Source organism: Mirounga leonina, unplaced genomic scaffold (genome assembly GCF_011800145.1).
Source record: "Mirounga leonina isolate KUSES-001 unplaced genomic scaffold, KU_Mleo_1.0 Mir_171, whole genome shotgun sequence".
Taxonomy (NCBI): Eukaryota; Metazoa; Chordata; class Mammalia; order Carnivora; family Phocidae; genus Mirounga; species Mirounga leonina.
The window spans coordinates 18,151,996-18,173,458 of NW_023270436.1; the positions used below are offsets into that span (position 1 = coordinate 18,151,996).

Here is a 21,463-nt window from a genome sequence, read left to right on the forward strand (position 1 = left end):
AAACCGAAGAACAGTTTTGGCCTGGGGACGTGGCCCAGGGAACGAGCAAAACCATCAATTAGGGGCTCTTTATCTGCTTTTGAAAAGGCTCCAATGTCTGTTCCATCCACATCAAAGCCATTCACGGTCACGGAATAATTAATCTGTGCATGACTCTCCCTTAGGCTAGGGCAACACGGTTCTGCACAGAGTAACCAACACTTCCTAAAAGCTAACAAATATTCATCCCTCCTCGCTGGACTATAAACAAAGCCAAGAGCCGCACTTACTAGATTCCTGCTCACTGGGCTCTTAGCAGGACTTTAAGTGCCACAGGAGGAGCCACAGGTGGCTACCACTGGTACCCCCATCAGACCAAATAGGGTATGAGCTCTTGATGGGGCTGCCACTAGCTCTTTTGACACTTTTGTACCCATCAGAAAAAGGCACCCTCTCCTTCTTCTGGGCAGAGGCACTGGTATCCAGAGTGCGGAGCATGGGCTGGCTTTTGGGCACCACTTTTCCTACAGGTTTTGACTGTGCAGTGCCCAACCTGCCCAACTGTACACGGAGGCCCGGTTCCTGGGAGATGAAGAGGAGGTCTAGCCCAATCGTGTTTTATTGCGTCTCCAGGCTTCAGGGGGTAGGGATGATGTTTCCCTGACTGTAGGCTTATTGTAGGCTTTACATCGTTCAGTGAGCTGAGGTGGGGCACAAGACGAGCGCATAGTAGGTGGTCCACATATTCAGATACTGGGGTAACCCTTCAGGGGTTTCCTTCGGATGGAGTGTCCCAGCAAAGCACCTCTCTAAGCGCCACCCACCCTTCATGATGCCTCGGTCAGAGGAAATTGCTTTCAGCTAGAAATTTTATAAGCAGTGTGACCTCAGGCAAGGCCCTTAACCGTTCCGTGTCCGTTTCCCCGCCTGTAAAGCGGCTGTGATCATTATTCCCACCTCCCAGGAGAGCCGAGGGGCTTCAGTGAGAAAGTGTGAACTGAGAACTCAACACGGACTCCAGCACCAAGAACGTCCTGGAAAGACCCTTAGCACTGCCACCACCACGGGCCAGCAGCCCCAAGAGACGGGAGAGGAGCCAAGCGGGAAGCAGAGTTCCCACCAGCAAAGGGAGGAGGACAGAAGATGGAGAAAGAGAAGATTTTTATAAATAAATTGACAGAATCCTAGAATTGAAAGGGCTCCTGGAGGTCAACAATCTACCGCTGCGTTTTGCAGATGGGGAAACTGAGGCTCAGAAAGGGGAAGAGACTTGCCCGGGATCCTGCTGCAGCTCTGGGTTGTCACCCGGGTTCCCCACTCCCAGCCCAGCTGACATCACACTCAATCTCACCACCTTCACGACAGGAGAAGAGCCACCAAGGTGGGGGCTCAGTAGGAGGGACAGAGATGAGGGTCTCCGGAACCCAACACCCCTTGCCTGGGGCCCTTGCCTCTGTTGTTGTCCCTGAGCCAGGCCAAGTTCCCCAGCCCTGCCCTTGCCCCCTGCCCTGCTCAGCCCGAGTGGGATGGGATGGGTTGGGCTGGCCGGGGCCCCTCTGGGAAGGAAGCCACTGGAGAGCCTCCGGGGGAGGGTTCCGCTGGGGGAGCCCTGGCTTACCTTGGACCTGTGTCTGGTACACGATGAAGTAACGGGGAGTCCCGCAGCTCTCAAACTCCTCCGCGCTGCACTTCTGGGCACAGAGCTGCTCGTCCTCCCTCTCATGGAGGGGGAACCGCGTGGTGGGGAACCCGCAGTGGCAGGCGGTGCCCGCGAGGGCGGCCAGTGGGTACTCCTGCAGGGGAGACGGGAAGGAAGAATGTCCCGAAATCCCTGGACTGCCCCGACTCCCCATGCAGAGGAGGGCTGGTGTTCCAAACATCCCTTCTCCACCGCTCTCCCCGGCCTGAGGGTCCCCCAACTTCACTTTGACGGGTCTGCCCCATTTGCGCACCTCCCATGCTATCGTTTCCTTCCAGCTTAATTAAGGTATAATTGACAAATGAAACCGGCAACCGGCACTTCGGTACATTTCCACGCTCTAGACTCTAGACGCAAATACTACAGAAACAAAACAATGTAATTACTTTCTAAGGAGGCCCTGCCAAGACGCTGAGCCCCGGTGGGCTCTGCTCTTCCTGCAAAGGGGAGATTAGTGGAGGGTTGAGAGGTGTTAAAGACACCTGAGCACGGAGACGGAGCTTTTTCCTGGAGGGCTGGAAAGGAGACTGAAAAGAAACTGCTTTTCTCAGTCCTGCGCCCTGCCACCGGAAATCCCCGGGTCTCAGAGTGATACAAAGCCCACGCTTTGGGAAAAGCTGTCTGAGCCGGTTCTTTTAAGCCAAAAAGGATATGGATCCCCACGTTAGCTCCGCTCTTCGCTCTTCGTGGGCACAGCTGCTCCTATCTGCTTTATTCTGCGGAGCGGCTAAGCCAGAGCAAGGTGGGACTCAGGTTCGGAAGGCAGGGGGCTGTCCTTTGTCTGCTTCACCTCTACTCCAGACCCGAAGCCCTGAATCCTCCCCGATAGGACTAAGCTAGTAATACACCAAGATCACACCTCGGTGGCCAATCCAGCAAATTTTGCACAATAGGTTTGGTTTCTTCCTAACACATATTAAAAAGCAACTTTACCTCTTAGCTGAAGAGCAGAGACAGAGAAATGCTGATACGCAGATGGGTCTGCGTGGGCCATGACTGATGGCATTTCTAACAGGTGATACGTATCGAGCCTCCGCTGATAGCCTAAATCTGCTACCCTCCACCCCGTGGCCCAGGCAGCTCTATACACTCGCCCACGTAATCCCCTCAATTTTTCTCCTATGACCCCTAAGGAGATCAGAAGAAACTGGAAGAGGGAGCTCTGCAGAGGGGCCTTCCTGTCCACCCACACACCCTCGCTTCCCTCCAGTCCTATGTACAGTCTGACCCTTTGTTACACTGCTTTGCCCGGGACTTCATTGTCTCACGTGTTTGCGTCCCACCTGCAGCTGATCTGCCGGCTCCAGGGTCATCAAGGACTGAGAAATGTCCACGGAGGGGATGCCGTGGGGGAGGGGTATTCCCGCCCGGGAGAGAAAGCTTGATCAAAAGCTGGTCAAACCTCCTCAACTTAAGAACTTCCTCCCTGACCTTCCAGGATGCCTCTTAGGAGCAGAGTAAGTGCTCAGGAAATGCTTGGTGACTTGAAGTTGCCTGGCTGCCCTTGAACGGCTCTGGCAGCCTCTCCAGGGTAGCTCCGAAATTCAGGGGGCAGGCCCAGGTGTCAGCTCTACTTGCTTGTGCTATGAGCTCGGGCAAGTGACTTCACCTGTTCGGGCATTGGTTTTGTCATCTGTGACATAGGGCGGAAAATCCTCAACTCCAAGCCTTCAGGTGAGAGGTAAACTGAGACCCGTGGTGCAGAAGACTGCATGGAGAACGTGCTCAGTAAGCAACAGCCTCTCAGCAATCCCGCGAGGTGCTTCGTGCATCGGGAGACTCGATGAGGGTTGAGCCAAGCAGGGCAACTCAGAGCAGGTGGGGCATTTGGGAGTTGGGGGGCAGGCTTGAGCAGCCGGCAGGGGCCACAAGGCAGGCCCCCAGCAAGTGCCAGCATCTTTGAGGACAGACTCTACATCTGGTTGACCCTGCATCCCCAGCACTAAGCATGGGGGCCTGGCACAAAGTAGTTTCTCGGTAAATATTAGCCAAGCAAATGAATGAAATGGGCAACCACGTTTTTGTGGTGGGGAAGGGGTTGTTCTTTGGCCCCTCATGTAATGAGCTCATCTTGAAAGAAGGCTAGAGCTCCTCGGACATCACTGAGTGCCAACGATATGCCTAGCCCTGCTCTGGGTATTGGGAGGGCACCAATGTTCAAGGCACAGCCCCTACTCTTGTGGAGTTCACTGTCTGGTCAGGGAGGAAGGATCTCAGGCTGAGAAAGGACCCACAGGCCATCTAGTCCAACTTCAATCCAACACCCGAAGTTCTGGATGCCACACCTGCCCTGACTCTACTTGCATGCCTCCAGTGACGGGGAGCTCACTCTGTCCCAAAGTGGGGTTACCCTTGCCTTTCCCTGACAACCTTCTACTCACGCTTGTGGGCCCAAGTTAGAACGTTACCCTCATTCCTGTGCATTCCTGACAATTAGAACAAACCCACCTCCTCAGAGAGAAAGAAATCGACCCCAAGTAACTTCTACCCCTTAGATCCACATGAAACCGTCGTGTCCCTCTCCTGTGTCACAGATCACAGAGATGATCCCCTCGTCCTGGCTGGGCTGCTGCCAAGCCCCCCCCTTCCTGCAGCTGTTCCACACCGCCCCTCCCCGGAGTTCTGTGAGCAGGACCCCGGGCTCACCTTCTCGGTGCAGAGGTCCACGCACTTGTCCACAGACATGTTCGGCATAGCGGCCGTCACAGGCAAGGCCAGGGAGAGGTTGTCGGGCCTGCGGAAGCAGCCTCGGAAGACCGCGCTCCCATCTGGAGAGCCGGAGGGAAAAGCAGGAGTCAGATCTCAGCTGGAGAACCACCTTCTGAAGAAAGCACTTTTATTTATTTGTTTCTTTTAACAATTTTATTTATTTATTTATTTGAGAGAGCGTGTGCACACCAGCTGGGGGGAGGGGCAGAGGGAGAAGCAGACTCCCTGCCGAGCAGGGACCCCGATGCAGGACTCGATCCCAGGACCCTGGGATCATGAGCTGAAGGCAGACACTTAGCCACTAAGCCACCCAGGTGCCCCAGAAAGAGCTTTTAAATGAAAGCCCAGAGAAGGCAAGAGTCTTGCCCAAGGTCACACAGTGAACCAAAGTGGAGACTAATCAACTGAAAAATTCCCAGTGCTCTCCTCAGCCCTGGCATCTTTGTCGACAGCCCAGGTCACTGAGATGTTCTTGCAGGGCCACATCATTCCCTTTTCTTTGCCAGCCTCCCTGGGCCTTGCCTCCTCATGGTCAACAATGGTTACTCCCCATTCAGGGACGTGACAGATGTCATGGAGGATTTTCACAATCGCATCAGGAGATGGCCATTTGAGGATCGAGGGAAGCGAGGTACTCAGGGCTATCCTGTCCCTCCTCACAGCACCGGGGTGCCCTCTCCCTCCCACCCTCCTGGGTGTTAGGGGACAAATCCTGGGCCTCAGGAGTCTCCACCCACCAGTGCTGAGCACCTACAGGCTACAAGGGACTGATCTGCGGGAAGGACTGCCTTGAAGATAACCAAATCGGGGAAACACCCCAGGCACACACAACAGGAAATCTGTGGAGGCCATAGCAGTCACCCCAAAACCCTACTCAGAGATACTGCCTTGGGTCAGGTTTCCTAGAAGCAGCACCTGAGATGGTGTTTTATTGAGGTGCACTCTCAGGAGGGGACAGGGGGCAAGCAGGACAGGGCTGGCAGGAGCTAAGCAAGCGTGTGACCTCGGCTGGGTCTCACCCCGAGCATGGGGGATGAGCTCTACCACAGTCGGTCCCGCTGTAAGGAATGGGGTCCGGGCTCGGCCCTGTGTTCCCCCCTCCCCATAGCTCATAGGTTCTTTGCTGTCCTAGAGAGCCTGCTCCTCTTGGGCCAATGGTCATTTTCACCCAAGGGGGCAGGTGTGAACCACTGGCCACCCAGAGTCACCGCCGGTAAGGGGGGTTTGGGTGGCCCCCCTGTGGCGCCCACCGCGGGTGCACACAATTATGAATAAGGATATACGCAGTGGCATTTAGTTAAAGCAACACGTGAAAGACGGGGCACAGCCTAGGTGTCCAACAAGGAAGTGCTGGACAGGTAAAGTACGGAACGACAAGACAACGGGGTTCTGCACCCCCATCAATAATAAATAGCATTCAGGTGTACTTTAGAGAGAAGAAGATGTGTTCAAGAGATTAAATATAAACTGAAATTATGAAACTCCACATATTATATCAATTTTATATAACAATTCTCTCTCAATATTAATCTCTAGCAGGACCTATGCTAACATGTTGATAACCAGGCTCATCTCTGAAGAGCAAGCACGATGGTTGTTTTCGTTGTTGTTGTTTTTTAAAGATTTATTTGAGAGAGAGAAAGCAGTGGGGAGGGGCAGAGAGAGAGAGAGAAGCAAACTCCCTGCTGAGCAGGGAGCTGGACACAGACAAAGGGCTCGATCCCAGGACCCGGAGATCATGACCTGAGCCGAAGGCAGACACTTAACTGATTGAGCCACCCAGGCGCCCCATGATGGTTGTTTTAGGTCAACATGGCTAGGCTACAGCGCCCTGTTGTTTGATCAAACATACGTGTAGGTGTGGCTGTGAAGGTATTTTGTAGCTGCGACTAACATTTATACGCACTGGACTTTAGGGAGACTTATAGGGGATTACCCTTGAGCATGTGGGTGGGCCTCATCCAATCAGTGGAAGGCCTCCAGAGCAAAACCTGAGGTTTCCCAGAGAAGGAATTCTGCCTCAAGGCTGCAGCATTAACTGCTATCTGAGTTCCCAGCCTGCTGGTCTGCCCTACAAATTTTAGGCTTGCCAGCTTCCACAACTGCACGAGCCAATTCCTTAAATAAATCTCCTAACATACATACAAATATATAAAACTCCTACAGATTCTGTTTCTCTGAAGAACACTGACTAATAGACTAGCATTATAGGCAATTTTTATTTCCATCTTTTTAAAACCTTTTCTAGCTTTTTCTACAGTGAACATGTATTTTTAATGTAATTAAGACAAATCAAAAAAATTTTTAGGGGTGCCTGGGGGACTCAGTCAGTTGAGTGTCTGCCTTCGGCTCGGGTCATGATCCCGGGGTCCTGGGATCGAGCCCCACATCAGATCCCTGCTCAGCGGGGAGCCTGCTTCTCCCTCTCCCGCTCACCCCTGCTTATGCTCGCTCATGCTCCCTCTCTCTCTCCCCCCCCCGTCAAATAAATAAATCTTTAAAAAAAATTTTTTTAGGGGCACCTGCGCAGCTAAGTCAGTTGAGCGTCAGACTCTTGATTTCAGCTCAGGTCATGATCTCAGGGTCGTGAGATCGAGCCCTGCATCAGGCTCCGTGGGCAGCACGGAGTCTGCTTGGGATTCTCTCTCTCCCTCTGTACCTCCCTCCCCTGCCGCCCACATGCTCTCTTGTTCTCTCTCTCTGAAATAAATAAATAAATAAATCTTTAAAAAAAACTTTTTAATGCCCCTGTCAAATTTATCAAAAGGCTCATGATGCCCATTTAAAATTAAGGTCAGCTGTCCTCAAATTTGAGTTGCATGAACCTTTCCAGAACACAGCTGTCACGGAAAACCAAGGACAGCGTTCATACAGCGCAGATCAAAACCAGGAGCACAGAAGTAGGTGTCATTTACCGAGTACCTGCCATGTGTGATCTACTCTGCTGGGAACTTTACTGACAGCATCTCATTGCCCCTTCTGGAAAACTCTGAGAGGTCTGGAGTAAACTCTGGTTGGGCAGCTGAGAGTAGCAGGGCTCAGACAGACAGGTTATGGGACAAACCTAAGGACCCGCTGTTGGCAAGAACTTACTGCGGATCATCGCAGAAACAAGATGTCAGCCCTTGGGAAAAAGGGAAGCAAGCTGCAACCACCTACACCTCCATCTAGGTCTGTCTCCGGGTCTGTCTAGAGCATCAAACTTCCCTGTTGGCACACCCACGTACGTTGACGTTTGCGTGCAGGGAAAAGGACATGGAATTGCTCCCAGGGCAGAAGGATGGCGGAGGAGGGGGAGGGAGGGAGTTAGCGAGTGCTCGTTTTAAATGTCAGCTGTCACGCTAGTGATTATTTCTACCACCTAGCACCCAGTAGCCCACAGTCGCTCCTGGCAGAGGCAAATCTAGCAAACTGAGAAGACATCTGGAATTTGGGTAAACGGCTATTTCCAGAGCACGCTGCAGGCTCGCACCATCCAGTCCTCTCTCCCCCGCGGTCCTCAGCCGTTGCTCCAGGCTGGTGAGGGAGCTGGCGGTGGCTGGGGGTGGTCAGGGTGTTGCGGACCCACCCCGAGGTCCTCCAGGCCTCAGTTTCCCCATGTATCAATGGCAGGGAGGTGGACAGACCACGCAGATTCTCTTCTGGACAGGGTGGCACTCCACCCTCCCTAAGTGAGGAACTGTCAGACGCCAAATGCCACTAGCATCCCATCCCGTGGCCCAGGGTGCTCAGAGGGAAGCCCCGGAAACTCATCAGTCACCTCGAGGAAGGTTCGATGATGCTCAGAGAATGTGCCATCCAAGGTGAGGCCAGGGAGGGGAGTCAGGCATTTGAGCTAAAGACTCACGGCTACGAGGTGGGACTCGCAAAGCAGGTGCGCAGACCCTCACTTAACCGGAAAACTCCTTTAGCTGGAAACCCCCTCCGGTCCCAGGGCAGAGAGACACTGCCTCGCTTCTAGGAAGAAGAAGCTCGCTTTCTCTCTCCACGCTGGGTGCCTGGCCTCTCTTCACGGCAGCCACCCGGGTAGATGCTGCAGCTCTCCCCACTTATAGTCAGGGAGCCAGAGACTCAAGGAGTCTCTCTGCCTTCTGGTGTCACCAAGCAGCTCAGTGACAGAGTGGAATGAAGCCAGGTTGCTCTGTCTTCCAAGTCCCTGCTTCTTCCAGTAAGAATGATGTGGTTATGATGATTAGGTGCTTATAGGAGTATCGGGGTACGGCTGGTATCACCGTGGCTCCCGCATACCGGCCACATTGCTGTCTGCTGGGAACCAGGCTGAGCTGCTCCCACGTGTGGCCTTGTTGAACACTCGCATCACCGTGAGTTTCCCCTGGGTGTCCCCATTTGTACGGATGCAGAAACAAGGCTCAGAGGGCTGAAACCACTTGACACAAATCAGCCAGCATAGAAGACGCAGGGCTGATTTTGGAACTGAAATGAGACACCTGCTCTGCTCTGGATGGTATTATCGGCTGCTCTCTGGGCGCCAGCCACTGGGGAAACATCTGTCCCCTGCAAGGAAGGTCTCATTCTTCCCATTACACAGAAGGGGGAACTGAGGCTCAGAGGGGGAGAGTGACTTGCCCAAGGCCACACAGCCGACAAGGAGTGGCTTCTGGATTCCGAACCCAGGAATGTCTGAGCTCCACGGCCTCACACTCTCCAGGCTGTCCCTCTTTAAGAAGCCACCCCCGGGCCTCGTATTAGCCTTTGCAAAACACTGTGATGCTTATTCTGCCTCTCCTGCCCTTCACACTCATTCCACAAAGTCAAGGCTGTCACTCTGGGTTATGTGGACACTGGAGTCAAATTTTAAGTACCAAAAGATAAAAAAACAAAACCGCCCAGCTCTTGACCCTGAGTCTGCAAAACCATATTCAAATTGTTAACGTTCCTCTTCCCCACTGGGATTCCATTCAGGAGACCGTCTGATAGGCCCCTGGGTCATGGTTGAGGCCGGGAGGGTTGCTACGGGAAATCATTCCAGGGTTGAGGCTCATGGAGTCCCCTCCGGGACTGGGACAGGCCTGGGACACTGTAAAGCTCTGGAACCCACCGCCTCTTCCCCTCTAGGTGCTTCCTTCCTGAATGCCCCTACTGCTCCCTTAAGACCAGGCGGGGAGAGGTCGGAGTTGTGTTAGAAGGGGTCAAGGGTGTCAGGGCCCCTGTGGGGTGACAGCATCTGTCTGTGCATCAGTGAGGCAAGAGAGCCCGGCCATGAGGTTAGCTGTGGGCCTGGCTGTAGTGAAGGTGTGTCTGGGAGGTGGGACAAGTGTGCACAGAGTGTGTGACAGGGAGGCAGCGTGTGCATGACTGCGGCCAAGTGAGTACAGAGCGACCTGTGTGGGCGTGCGGACGCTGAGCACCGAGACCGCGAACCTGGCCATGGGGGTCTGTCTATGTGGGCATCTCTACATGACTGCGGCTGGGGGTGGGACCTCCACCACAGGGTGGAGACGTACCCTAGGGGATCTCTCTGGGTTGCCTGGCAACCGTGTAGCTGAGGGGAGGGCTCCCTGTCTCCTAGCAGAGAGCCAGGCTGAGCCTCAGCCACCCTCCCACCAGACAGGCCCAGTGCCACCAGGAATTGGGCATTTCTCTAAAATCCCCTGAACAGCCAGCACCTAGGTTCCAGCAGATATGTCTGTTTCCCCAGTGCACCATGCAAGAGAGAGGAACAGGAGGGGGCAGGTCCCTCTAGTGAGCCCAGCCTGGGCAGAGTCTCTCCCCAGGATGCTGAGAGCATGGGGACCCTCCCCCCTGGAGCTCACAGCTGGACAATACTGGTGTCTGTCTGGGTCCTGTGTATCACGGGACCTGACATACGGGTCTCCGGACAGCAGCATTTGTCTGCCCGTGGGCATGTGAGAGCTGGCGTCCACCCACAGTGCTCTCTGGGGTCACCCCTGCTAGGAGTCACCCCTGCATCCTCTTGCAGACATGACCTTGAGTAACTGAGGTCACCAGGGCATCACTCAGGGTCCTGTGAGCCCACACATGCATCTCGACCCCCCTGGCCGAATGCTCTGCCCTTCATCACCCCCAGGCCGATGCCCATGTCTGGGGCTCCACCTGCTGACAGGGCCACATCAGCATGCATCTGCAGGGGGCCTCGAGGGGCTCGGCCCTGACCTAGGGGCTCTGGAAGAGGCTGTCCAGTCTGGCCCCACACTCGAAAGCCACAGTACTTCCCTGCAACCGACAGGCTCGGGACGAGCTGCCTGGCCAAGGAGCAGAAACCCAGCGGTCAGCAGACACGAACTCTGCCACCCACTTTGCTTCTCTTCTTGGAGTCCTGACCTGTCACACAGGCAGCTCTGCCCTTCCTCGATGTTGGGTAAGTTTCCCCTCCTTTTGGAGCCTCGACCTTCTCATCTCTAAAATGGAGGCATGGATACTGGGTGATGACACAGAGACAGAGATGCAGGAGCCTGGTGAGCCAGAAGTAGAGTGGAAAGGGCAGGTGAAGGTCTATGGACATATCTCCTTGCCGCCCGCCCTGAGACTTAAATGGAAAAGCAGGTGGAGAAGTTGAATCTTTTCCCTGGTGGAAGGGGAAGGAAGACTCTGCCAGCCCAGCTCTACTGAGGTGGTGGTCTCCCTTTGACATTTAAGCATCTGCTAATGAGCCCCTGACCCTCCCAGCTTACAGAGGAGAGCTGAGCTGAATGCTCTGAATAGCAAATAAGGTGAGGTTTTTAGAGGACAGGAGCTGGAGTGGGATCAGGAGGCACTGCTGTGAGTCTCTCTTTGGGCAAGGTGGGTGCTAGGGGTGGGGGGAGGAGGGGACCAGGTGTGGGAAGGCGGTTCCAGGAGCAGCTGACCTGTTGGATGTGAGGTGTTCTTACAGTCCTGCCCATGTCAAACCCATATGGTCCCTGGGGGGCTTCATGATGTCTGGCAGAAAGGCGGGGCTCCCAGGGATCTGGGAAGCAGGCCTTGGAAGCCACTTCTCTCTGCAGCTTGCTCTCCATCATGGTTTGGTGATTGAACATGGAGAAAACCCATGATGGCCAAGACCTTTAACTCTCCCTCTACCCTCATTTCCTCCATCTATAAAATGGACCACCTGGTTCTCCCCATCAGTGGTGAGAGGCCCTCTCACTACTTACGTCTGAATGAAGCAGAAGTGGCCAGCCCAGGTCCATTGACCTTCCTAACACTCTTCTGTGATAGAAAGGATTTTGCATTGCCACAGCAGTGGGGGGATGCCTTCCTGTTTGCAAAAAGCCCTGGTGCCCAGCAGAAAGGGAACTGGTTTTAATTTCAGACAGACCTGGGCCAGATATTGACTAAGCGGTGTGTCCTTGGGCAGGAGTCTTCACCTCCCGAGCCTTGGTTTCCTGAGGAGATAAATGGGGATCATATCTGTGCCACATAATGACGGTGGAAGTCCATGTATGGTATCTACGGTGCCTGAGACCTAACCAGGCCTCCCAGCTGCTTTCTCCTTCGCTCGTCTGTGATGTGTGAAGGGTGTCTGGATCCTATGTGGTAGCTCCGTCGGTGCCCCATTAATGAGCCCCTGGCACTCCCTATCCTGATACAGATGGACAATGACCAACAATAAACACCCATGGCTCAGTCTTAGGGCCAGGGAGGAACGGGCTGGACCTGCCAGGGAGTTCATCTCCCCAGGAGCCACCCTCAGCCAATGATGGGGGAGTGTGGGACAGTAAACAAGGCAGCTTCCTGCCCCTCTGGAGGGACAGCTCTGAAACACATTCACCACCGTCTCCCAGAGCCCCGCAGTGGGATTAAGCTTCAGCTGTCCTCAGTGGTGACCTGCTTTGTAAAAGACCTTGTAAGGGCTCCCTCCCTTCCTTGTCTCACCTCTTCGTCCCTCTACAGGTACATCCTGGGCTGGCTTCCCAAGCAAACCAAGGGTCACATCCTTGCCTCTGGGGGAACCCAACTTAAAATGTCTTCGGATCTTGGAACATTTTTAATCCATAAGGGAAATTCCACATGGAGTTCAGGGCCGTTGCTCTTCCCAGCCTGCAGTCTGTGAGAATCGTGCTTCAGGAGTAGTGCGATACCCAGCCTCTCTGGACAAGGGCAGTGACCCTGGGTACTGTCTCCCTCATGACCGACACTAAAGACCAACAGAACATCAGCTGTTTGCTCTGTGTCACTAGTGGTGTGGGTTACGTGTACAGTATCTATGAGGTCGGCCAGACTATTAATCTGTTTTGCAGATTATTAATCTGAGATGTAACGAGAATTCAGTTGCTTTTCCAGGTCACACAGCTAGCAGGAATTGGGATATGAGCCCCATCCTGCTTGACATCTCCTCTTGGTTTCCCACCCCTCTGCCATTCAACAGTAGGCCTGCCCCATTCTCACAAGGCTGGGGGCTCCAGAGACCCCACAGCAGCCCCCTGAATTTCCCAGAAACCCTCTCAAGCCCCACAGCAGGGGTCTAGGCAGCACAAAAGCTCATGCCCCACATTCTCATAATGTCAGCTCTTCATTGCCGGGCCAACTGGGATGGTGCGTGACCTCAGCAGCTTGAGGCTTTTACTAGCAAGAGGTGAGCAGAGCAACTGTTTGGCGACTCTCTTTGCTGGGGGCAGATGAAGAACAGCCCGGAACCAGCTGCAAGTGTCTCTGAAGTCCTATCATCTCTTTGTTCTGGGGCTTCACAAAAATGAGGTAAATGTCACCAGGCGTCAGCTTAAAGGCAGGTGTGGAAGAGTTCCCCTTGGTTTGAAAGAGGCCACCACCCCCTGGGTAATTAGGCCAGGCTCTACTGCATTAAAGATGCCATCGAGGAGGAAAGGCAGTGAGCTGGGAGCTGTTAACAGCTACCTATAATCAGAGAGATTGAATTACACAGAGAGCCTAACTGTCCGAGAATTCAAACCAGCTATTTTTAGGCATCACCAAAGGCTCCTGCAGGCTGTTGCAAATTCAGAGAACGTGAATTGGGTGCTGCTTGGAGTGCATTGAGGAGTTTTCATTTCAGGAAGAAAGGGGCATATCACAACTGCTCAATAACACTGTGCTAGATGCTTCCTCGACTTTACCTCACTCGGTGGTCACAGCCATCTTTAAAGGTTGGAACTGTCCCCATTTTACTGATGGGGCTCTTGAGGCTCAGAGAGTCAGCAGCCTGGCCAAAGGCAACATGGCAAGTAAGTGAGAAAGCTGGGATAGAAACCATGTCTGCCTGAGTTCAAGACCTACAATGTCCCTATCAGCCTTTGTGGACTTCACTGAGGGGATAAGAGCAAACCAATTCTTCCCCATTGTGACGCAGAAGGAAATTTTTCTACCTATCACCTCCTTGACCCTACAGAGCAGAACTCCTGAAGACCCATATACATTATAAAATTCAGGGGTTCTGGGCACATATCAAGGGGAAGGAGAGACCTCCAGAACTGGCAAAGGAGGAGCAAGGGATCGTCCCTCGAGCCAGTGTGATTTTACACGATCATCTGCGGCTCCCCTTGGCAGAAGTGGCTGGAATGGAGTTGTCAATGAGCATAACACAAGCATGACACAAAACTCCCCTTCGAACTTTCAAAGACAACAAACTGCCAAAACTCACAGTACACAAAATACACTATGTAAATTGTGAGCCCTAAGTCAAGGGTCTATTTTTTTTTTCTGTGATCATGTAATACTTCCACCATAATAATACTTCATAATACTTCCCCCAAGATAGAAAACAAAAAAACAAGAGGAAAATGTGCTGAGTCTTGGGAGAAGCTAGTCTGTCTGCAGTCCTGGGGGTTTTAGGTAACACTAAAGGACGGTCAGCACCACGGACAGCCACCCAATGGGCACAATATGTATATAACAGGTTCAATGTAGTTCTAAGAAACCTTGTAACACAAATCTTGCAAGAATCTTCCAGGCAAATGGCAATTCTTGCAACATCCTATAAAGCTATAATGTTCTCAAATCACTGGCAGGTCTCTGCCCCTGGGAGGAGAGCTACACTTGCTGACACATTTAGCAAACTTCTGTGAAAAATGTAATCCAACCAAGAAGGAAGTCCATTTCTCGCTTCTTTTGTAACAAGAGCAAAGAGTCCATGTGCCTGAGAGTCTGTGTCAAGGAAGAATAGCAGGGTGCCTGCAGACATTTGCTCTGCCAACCTTTTAATGCTCTTGCTACTATAGGAGCATTCCATCACCTCAGAAACATGCAGGCTGCCTCCCTATGCAAGGCGTATGCCCTACCAGAGTGGTGCTTGGAGATAATAAGCCTCCTTTAAATCTCTCCAATCATTAAGAATTCTGTGCCACTGCTCAGGGAAACACAATTAGGACACAGCGTTAATACCAACTAATGACTATACAAATGGGAGTCTGGTTTCTACCATACCTGTTTCCTGGTGCGTTTGCTCATTTCCCTGCCTAGTGTTGTGTGCCAGTAACTTGGAAGGCCTCCCTTGCTGATTTGTGTATAAATCAGATCCAGAAATGGGAAGCCCAAGGTGCCACTGCATCAGAACAAAGACACTGGTGATTCTGTTTCGCTTGGAGTCAGCGAACGGGGCAGAAGGAGAGATCAGAGGTCAGGGAAAGTAGGAGGTAAGCTAGATCCAAGGAGTTCTCCCAGAAGAGAGGAGATGAGGTCCAGAATCCAATACAAGAGGTCAAGGTGTCTACAGCGCCCAAACTAGGAGTCAGAGGGCTGGCTTCCAGCCCATGCTCAGTCCCTAGGAAGCACTGTGGGCTTAGAAAAATCATGCTTGTTCATCATTTCCTGAAGTCACCTTTAAACTTTCACACACTCATTCCCTCTTCCTAGATTTCTCTACCAACCCCTTCGCAACTTGAGTCTGGATATCCTCCTCTCCTACACCAGGCAAAATCCTATGTGTCTTTCAAGGCCCTAATCAAACAGCTCTCTTCTGTGAAGCCTCCCTCCATGGCTGTTCAACTCAGCCACTTATGCTCTCTGGGCTTCAGTCTCTAAAGCTGTAAAAGGGGACATCAGCAAGGAAGGTGCTTCCAACAGGGTACTCAACATAAGACCTCTGCTGACCCTGCACTATTTGCTCATGGTTGGAATATAGGGCTCTCCCTTTTATCTGGAAATCTCCTTAGAACGAGATTCAGCTCAAATGTTGCTCCCTTGCCTCCTGCAGACAGAGCCCTTGCAATCCCCGAACACATACCCCCAGTGGTGTTGGGTCTGTATCTCCACTGCACGGTGAGCTCCCGAAGGCAGGGACTGTGCTTTATTCTCCACTCATCCTCCCCATGCCTAATCCACGAGATTGCTTCTCAAGCATTTTGGTTCAATGAATGGTCCTCAGGCTCTCTCCAGATACCATGTTGCCAACCGGGAGCCCACCAGGAATCTCAATCTGACACATCATCAACCATCCATCCCCTTATCCAAGCCACTTCCATTCTTGTCTCCAGCCTTGAGGTTTAATAAGGCTTCAGTTTTCTTCTGGAGGCTCCAGCTGAAGGTGCCCAAGCTTCAAATTTTGTAGAGTGGTGATTCAGGACAATGTGGTGGACTTAGAGAATCCAGGACGCCACCCTCAGTAGACATGATTAATGTTCCCCTCTTGGACATCAATGCAGAAGACTCCTTTCTCAGATGGAACAAAACACCATCGCAGGTAATTTTGCTGCTGCAGATGTGCGTAAGCTGAGGGGTGCAGCAGCATCCCTTCCAGCCTCCGGGGCTGTCTTCAGCAACCACCAGCCCTCCCACTGCTACAAGGGCAAGACCCACCCTATTATACAGAATCTAGTGTCTTTCTGTGCTGAGGCTTGTATATTTCAGCTGATTGAAAAATCTTCGATGGCCTATGACAGTGTTACTCGTATCAGATGATCACAGTAGTTTGTGTGTGTGTATGTGAGAGAGAGAGAGAGAGACAGAGTCAGGGGTTGGGGGGCAGAACATGTCCAGATTATCCAGCCAATCTGAACACTAACCAATAGGAGGTCTGGCTGCTATCTGGCTAATGACCTACATGGCCTAATTTCTTGTGCTCCAGCTCATCCTCATCCACTAGGATGTAGTGGCAACAGCTTTCTCACTAAATAGCCATGACTCTAAGACCATCTCTTCGGATAGTCAGAGTCACCATCAAAAGAACATAAATATTGGCATAAAGGGATCTGTGTGAGGATGGTAAATCTGCCATCAAATTAAAATCTCATTACACTAACGGCCAAACCAGAGACTCGCTGTGTGGACATTCTCCAGCCTGGATTTCACACACCACCTGTGCCCGCTGCCAGACAGGACTTCAGCCCCGGGTGAACCGAGGCGACTCTGGGGTGGTAGGCGGCGCACCCATTTGCAGCAATCAGCACCTTTGCAAATGGGCAGCATGCTCGACCCTCCTGTAGAGCAAAGCTTGAGCAGGGGCTTTAAAAGCACGGGATTTGGAAAACGGAACGCATTATCAGGCAAACCAACCAACGGATTTTTATCAACAACGGCACTCCCGCGGAAGACTGGCACAGCCGCCCGCGATGACAGGCCAACGTTCTGGGCAGGGCGTGTCGGCTCTGCTGAGGTCTGAGGCCTTATTATTCAAAGTGTAGTCCCTGGCCCAGCAGCCTAGCATCACCTGGGAGCTCCTCAGAAATGCAAAATCTCACCCTGACCAGCTGAAACAGAATCTGCATGGTAACAACATCTCCATAGGGTTTACAGGCACATTCTAATTTGGGAAGCCCTGGCCCAAGGGTCAGAGATGCGGTTGTGGGTTCCTGTCTCTGCCTCGGGTCTGCATCAAAAAGGTAACTGGGAGAAACCCAGCCCTCTGTCTTTTGTCCAGGCCCTTCGCAGTTTTCACAGGTTTGTGGGTCACCTTTAAATAAACTGGGTGACCTTGGGCACTTAAACTCGGTGAGCCTCCGTTTCCCCACTGTAAAATGGGAATTAACACTGGTAACCGCCTGAAGAAGCTACAGGGAAGGGATACGAATTCGGTCCTGCAGTGGGCTTGGCACAGTGCCTGGCACACAGCGGATTCTTGCTAAACAGACATTAACTGTGAGGAAGCAGCCAGAGGGGGGACACGGGACGATGTCTGCAGAAGATGGGCCAGCGCCCACACTCTCCTGCTCACCTCCCTCTCTCCTTCTCCCTCCCTCCGTGTGGAAACTGGAGAGCTTTTCCAACAAGACTGAAGCACCAACAAGCAAGAAATTCTCTCTATGGGAGGACTGAAGACGTAAGCTCCAGAGCTGGTTTAAATCCTCTGCGGCTTATGTGACATTGACCCTCGGTTTCCTGGTCTATAAAACGGGAGTCAGAGAAGAATAGTGCCGACTCACAGGGTCACTGTGAGGATGGGCTACTCCGCATAAGACATTTAAAAAAGGACCAGGTGTCTGCTCTTGCCCTCATTATGGTCCTCATCCTCGTCCGCATCACTGTTACAGACAATATGCTTTCAGAAAATCAGGAAGGCCAACAGCTCAGGCTCTAGCTCACTTTGCCCCGGAGGAAGACAGGGTTCTCAAGAAGGAGGGCTGCCCCTGACACAGGAGGCTGCTCCGTGTGGGAGGGAGAGGACACGGACAGGTGGAAACACTTGGGAGTAGATGGAGCAGAGAGCTCTGCAAGGGCTGTGGCGGAAGTTGGGGCAGGACAATGGGGGTGCTGGGGAGCCACGGAAGGCGCAGGGCAGGGAGCAGCAGGCCGCGGAGGAGCCGCGGGGAGGGGCGGGGCCGACTCACGTACACCTGCGCGCAGACTCCTGGGCCAGCTGCAGCCGGTAGACGGAGAGGCGGTTGGCGCCACCGCACACGCTGCCGCGCTCGCCCTTGCACCCCATGTCACACTCGGCCTCGCTCACGTTTGTCGCCTGGATCTTGTGGCCGCAGTAGCACTCGGCTCCGAACTCCAGCCCGGCATACAGGTAACCCCTGGGGAAGGCTGCGGTCAGGCCCGGGTAGCTGCCCCCATGCAGACCCCCGGGGGGCCAGGAGACTCAGGGGGGATGGGAGGGCTCTGGGGCCCAGGACCCCCAGGACCACCCCCTGCCTTCCTCCCCATACACGTACCCACGTGGCCACACGTGTCCTACTTACACCCACCTTATACACTTCAAACACACACACGCCCCTCCGAGCCTGGGGTCCCTCCATCCCAGCACTCTCTTGCCCCTCCCGTCTAGAGCCATGCGCTAATTATATCTCCAGAGTCCAGCCCCTTTTTTCCAGGAAACGTCCCCTAGGAATGATGCCTCCATGTTCCTTGAGAAGAGCTGGAATGAAGGGAGGAGGCAGGGATCTCGTATCCCCTCGGAAGATGGCAAAACCAGGGTCACATATCCAGCCAAGGAAAAAATTCCTTCCCCTAAAACAAAACAAAAAATCCAGGCACTGCAAGGTTTTCAACTTCTTTTTTTTTCCCCATAGCCATCGGACTATTTCCTAAAAAGGACTCTCAGTGGACACCCATTCTGTAAACAGACGAAAAGGCATGGCCTGCTTTGGCTGCAGGGGGTGGGGACGGAGGGAGAGGGTCTGGGCAAGCCCCGCTCAGCCCTCTCGCCTGTGAGGCATTCTCCAGAACCAGGAAGGCTTGGCCTGCAGGCCCCTGGTCATGCAAGGCGGCCCCAAGGGGAGCAGTCAGCTCGCATCTTCACCCTGGACGCCTGTGGGCAGCCGGACAGACGGACCCAGCAGACACGTGCCTCCACACACCTCCGCTACCCGGGTGGCAGGTGCCATGCTCTGCTCCACACACTCATCTGGGCAGGTGCAGCACGAGCAGCTTAAACTAAATGGGCATCTTGGTGCCTGAACCCCACCGGCATTCTGGGGCTGGGCCAGCCTGCCTTCTGTCTGTCTGTCTGTCTCACACATCCCGTCTCTCTGAAGCCCTGGTTCTGGGGTGCCCTGAGCCCCTCTCGTGTAACTGGACCCACTGACAGAAGGAACATTTTCCAAGGTGGGGGGAAACACTTCCAGTGGGTGTTACAATGCCAGGGCAAGTGGTAGCTTCCCCCAGCCCCCTCCCTGGGATGGCTCACAGTGGGGAGGGTGGGGGACAGCTGCTGTGGGAGGACGCAGCCACCAGCTGTGAGTGCCGTCTGAGAGGGGGATTCTCCAGCCCCATCCACGCCCTCAGACAGCTGCAGTCCCGGCCCTCTCTTGACCGCAAACTCATGGAGACACTGAGGCAGAATCACCTGGCTAACCCCACTCCCCGATCGTAGTTTCTGGCACTCAGAAACTTGGGAGATGATAAATGTTTGTTGGTTTAAGATGCTAAATTTGGGGATGATTTGTGGCCCAGCGATGGATAACTAATATAGGAAGGGAAATGGAGTTGGTCTCGCTATCCTTAGGGTCACCAGTGGTCCCTGGGAAGACCTTAGACTGTTAATCCTGATGTCCCTGTGGTGGCCTTCACCAGAAGGATCTTTCCAGAATTAAAACAGATCCCACCTCTCTACTCCCTAACCGCCCCCACCCCCAGGCTTCCACTGCCTGCAGATAAGCTTCCAGATGGCTTGGCTCAGTCTACAAACCCTCCTATCAGTGGTTCTTTAACATGGACAGCCATTAGGATCACCTGGGGAACATTTTTTAAATGTCACACCCAGCTCCCACTTCCGGAGGGTCTAATTTAATTGGCCCTGTGATTCTAACGTGCTGCTTTGTGTGAAAATCAGAGCAGTGGTGCCCCCGCCGTGGGCCTGGGCCCCGCAGGCCTGGGCCCCGCAGAGTCCGTATGGTCTCTGTCTTGGAACTCAGGAAAAATGCAAATTCTTGCAAATTCTTGCCGCCATCTGCCCCCTCACCCCCCACCCCCGCCCAAACCTACTGAACCAGAAAGTGGGAATGGAGTCCAGCAATCTATTTTACCAGAGTCCAGGTGATGTGGATATTCACTCCAGGCTGAGGACCCCTGTCCTAGATGATGTGCTCCCACCACCCCCATCTTCCCCCAACCTACCTCTTCATTCTCAACACCTGGTGTACGGTAAGTATTTAACAAATACTTGTTGAATGAATGTACACCAATCCTCTGATTAACACCCTCCAGCAGTTTCCCCCTTGCCCATGGCCAATCCGGATGCTTCAGATGGCATTCAAGGCTCCGCATCAGCAGGCATCAGCCAGCCTGCAGCTTCCCCTCCCTCCTGACAGCTCCCTGTTGGACTTCCTGTGCATCCCCACCCTGCCAACCTGAGGATGCTGGGTGTTGAGGATCTTGCAGGAGGTCTGGTCTTTGAATATGCTGTTCTTTCCATCCTACCGTGACTCCCTAGAAAACTCCTATTCATGCTTCAAAACTCAGCTCTAGATCTCACCTTTGTAACTCTTGCTGAGCCCTGCATTCCATCAGCCTTCGCAAGGCCCCCATAGTCTAGACAGCACAGCCCGCCCAGCACCTATCATGCTTGAAGTCTCCGTACTCTGGTTTCCTCATCTGCCTCATAGGGGTCATGCGGGAGAGGAAGGGGGGCTAAGAGTTAATATTTGCAAAGTGCCGAGAACAGTGCCTGGCACGGAGCAAACACCCACCACGTGTAAACTGCTCCTTTTCTACCGCCCCAGCCTGTGCCTGCCTCCGTCTTCCCAACTGGCTGGGGAGCCCCCAGAGGGCAGGGCTGCGGCTGACTCATGGCTGCATTTCCAGCATCTGGACGCACACGTGGGCAGCAATCAATATTTGCTGAACTCAAGTGGATTACGTGACTCAAGTCTGGACTCTGGTAAAATAGATTGCTGGACTCCATTCCCACTTTCTGGTTCAGTAGGTTTGGGCAGGGGTGGGGGGTGAGGGGGCAGACGGCGGCAAGAATTTGCATTTTTCCTGAGTTCCAAGACAGAGACCATACGGACTCTGCGGGGCCCAGGCCCACGGCTGGGGCAGATGAATCAAGTGGATTCATCTGACTCATCCTCTGAAGCTCATCTTGGCTGTCACCCCCTCCGAGTCTTTCCTGACACCCCAGGCAGGCTGGGGGCCTCTTCTGCATTTCCACAGTCTGCAGTTCATGCCATCTGAACCCTCATCCCGCTACACGGCCCTTTTCTGTGTACGTGTCGGTCTCCCCATCAAAGCTGTGACTCCACGGGGGCCATGAACTCTGTGGAATTCACCTGTGTCTCCCCACAG

At 53.4% G+C, this 21,463-nt stretch overlaps 1 protein-coding gene across 2 annotated transcripts in view; it reads right to left on the bottom strand.

Moving 5' to 3' along the window:
- The window catches only part of WSCD2 (WSC domain containing 2), a 52,137-nt gene that overhangs the window by 18,168 nt on the left and 12,506 nt on the right, over positions 1 to 21,463 (bottom strand). For both annotated transcript variants that reach the window (XM_035017235.1, XM_035017234.1), the window contains exons 3-5: positions 18,068 to 18,252; positions 4,325 to 4,446; positions 1,598 to 1,772 (exon numbers count right to left, since the gene is read on the bottom strand). In XM_035017235.1, coding sequence (XP_034873126.1) covers positions 1,598 to 1,772; positions 4,325 to 4,446; positions 18,068 to 18,252 — 482 coding nt within the window. The remainder of the gene's footprint in view (positions 1 to 1,597; positions 1,773 to 4,324; positions 4,447 to 18,067; positions 18,253 to 21,463) is intronic.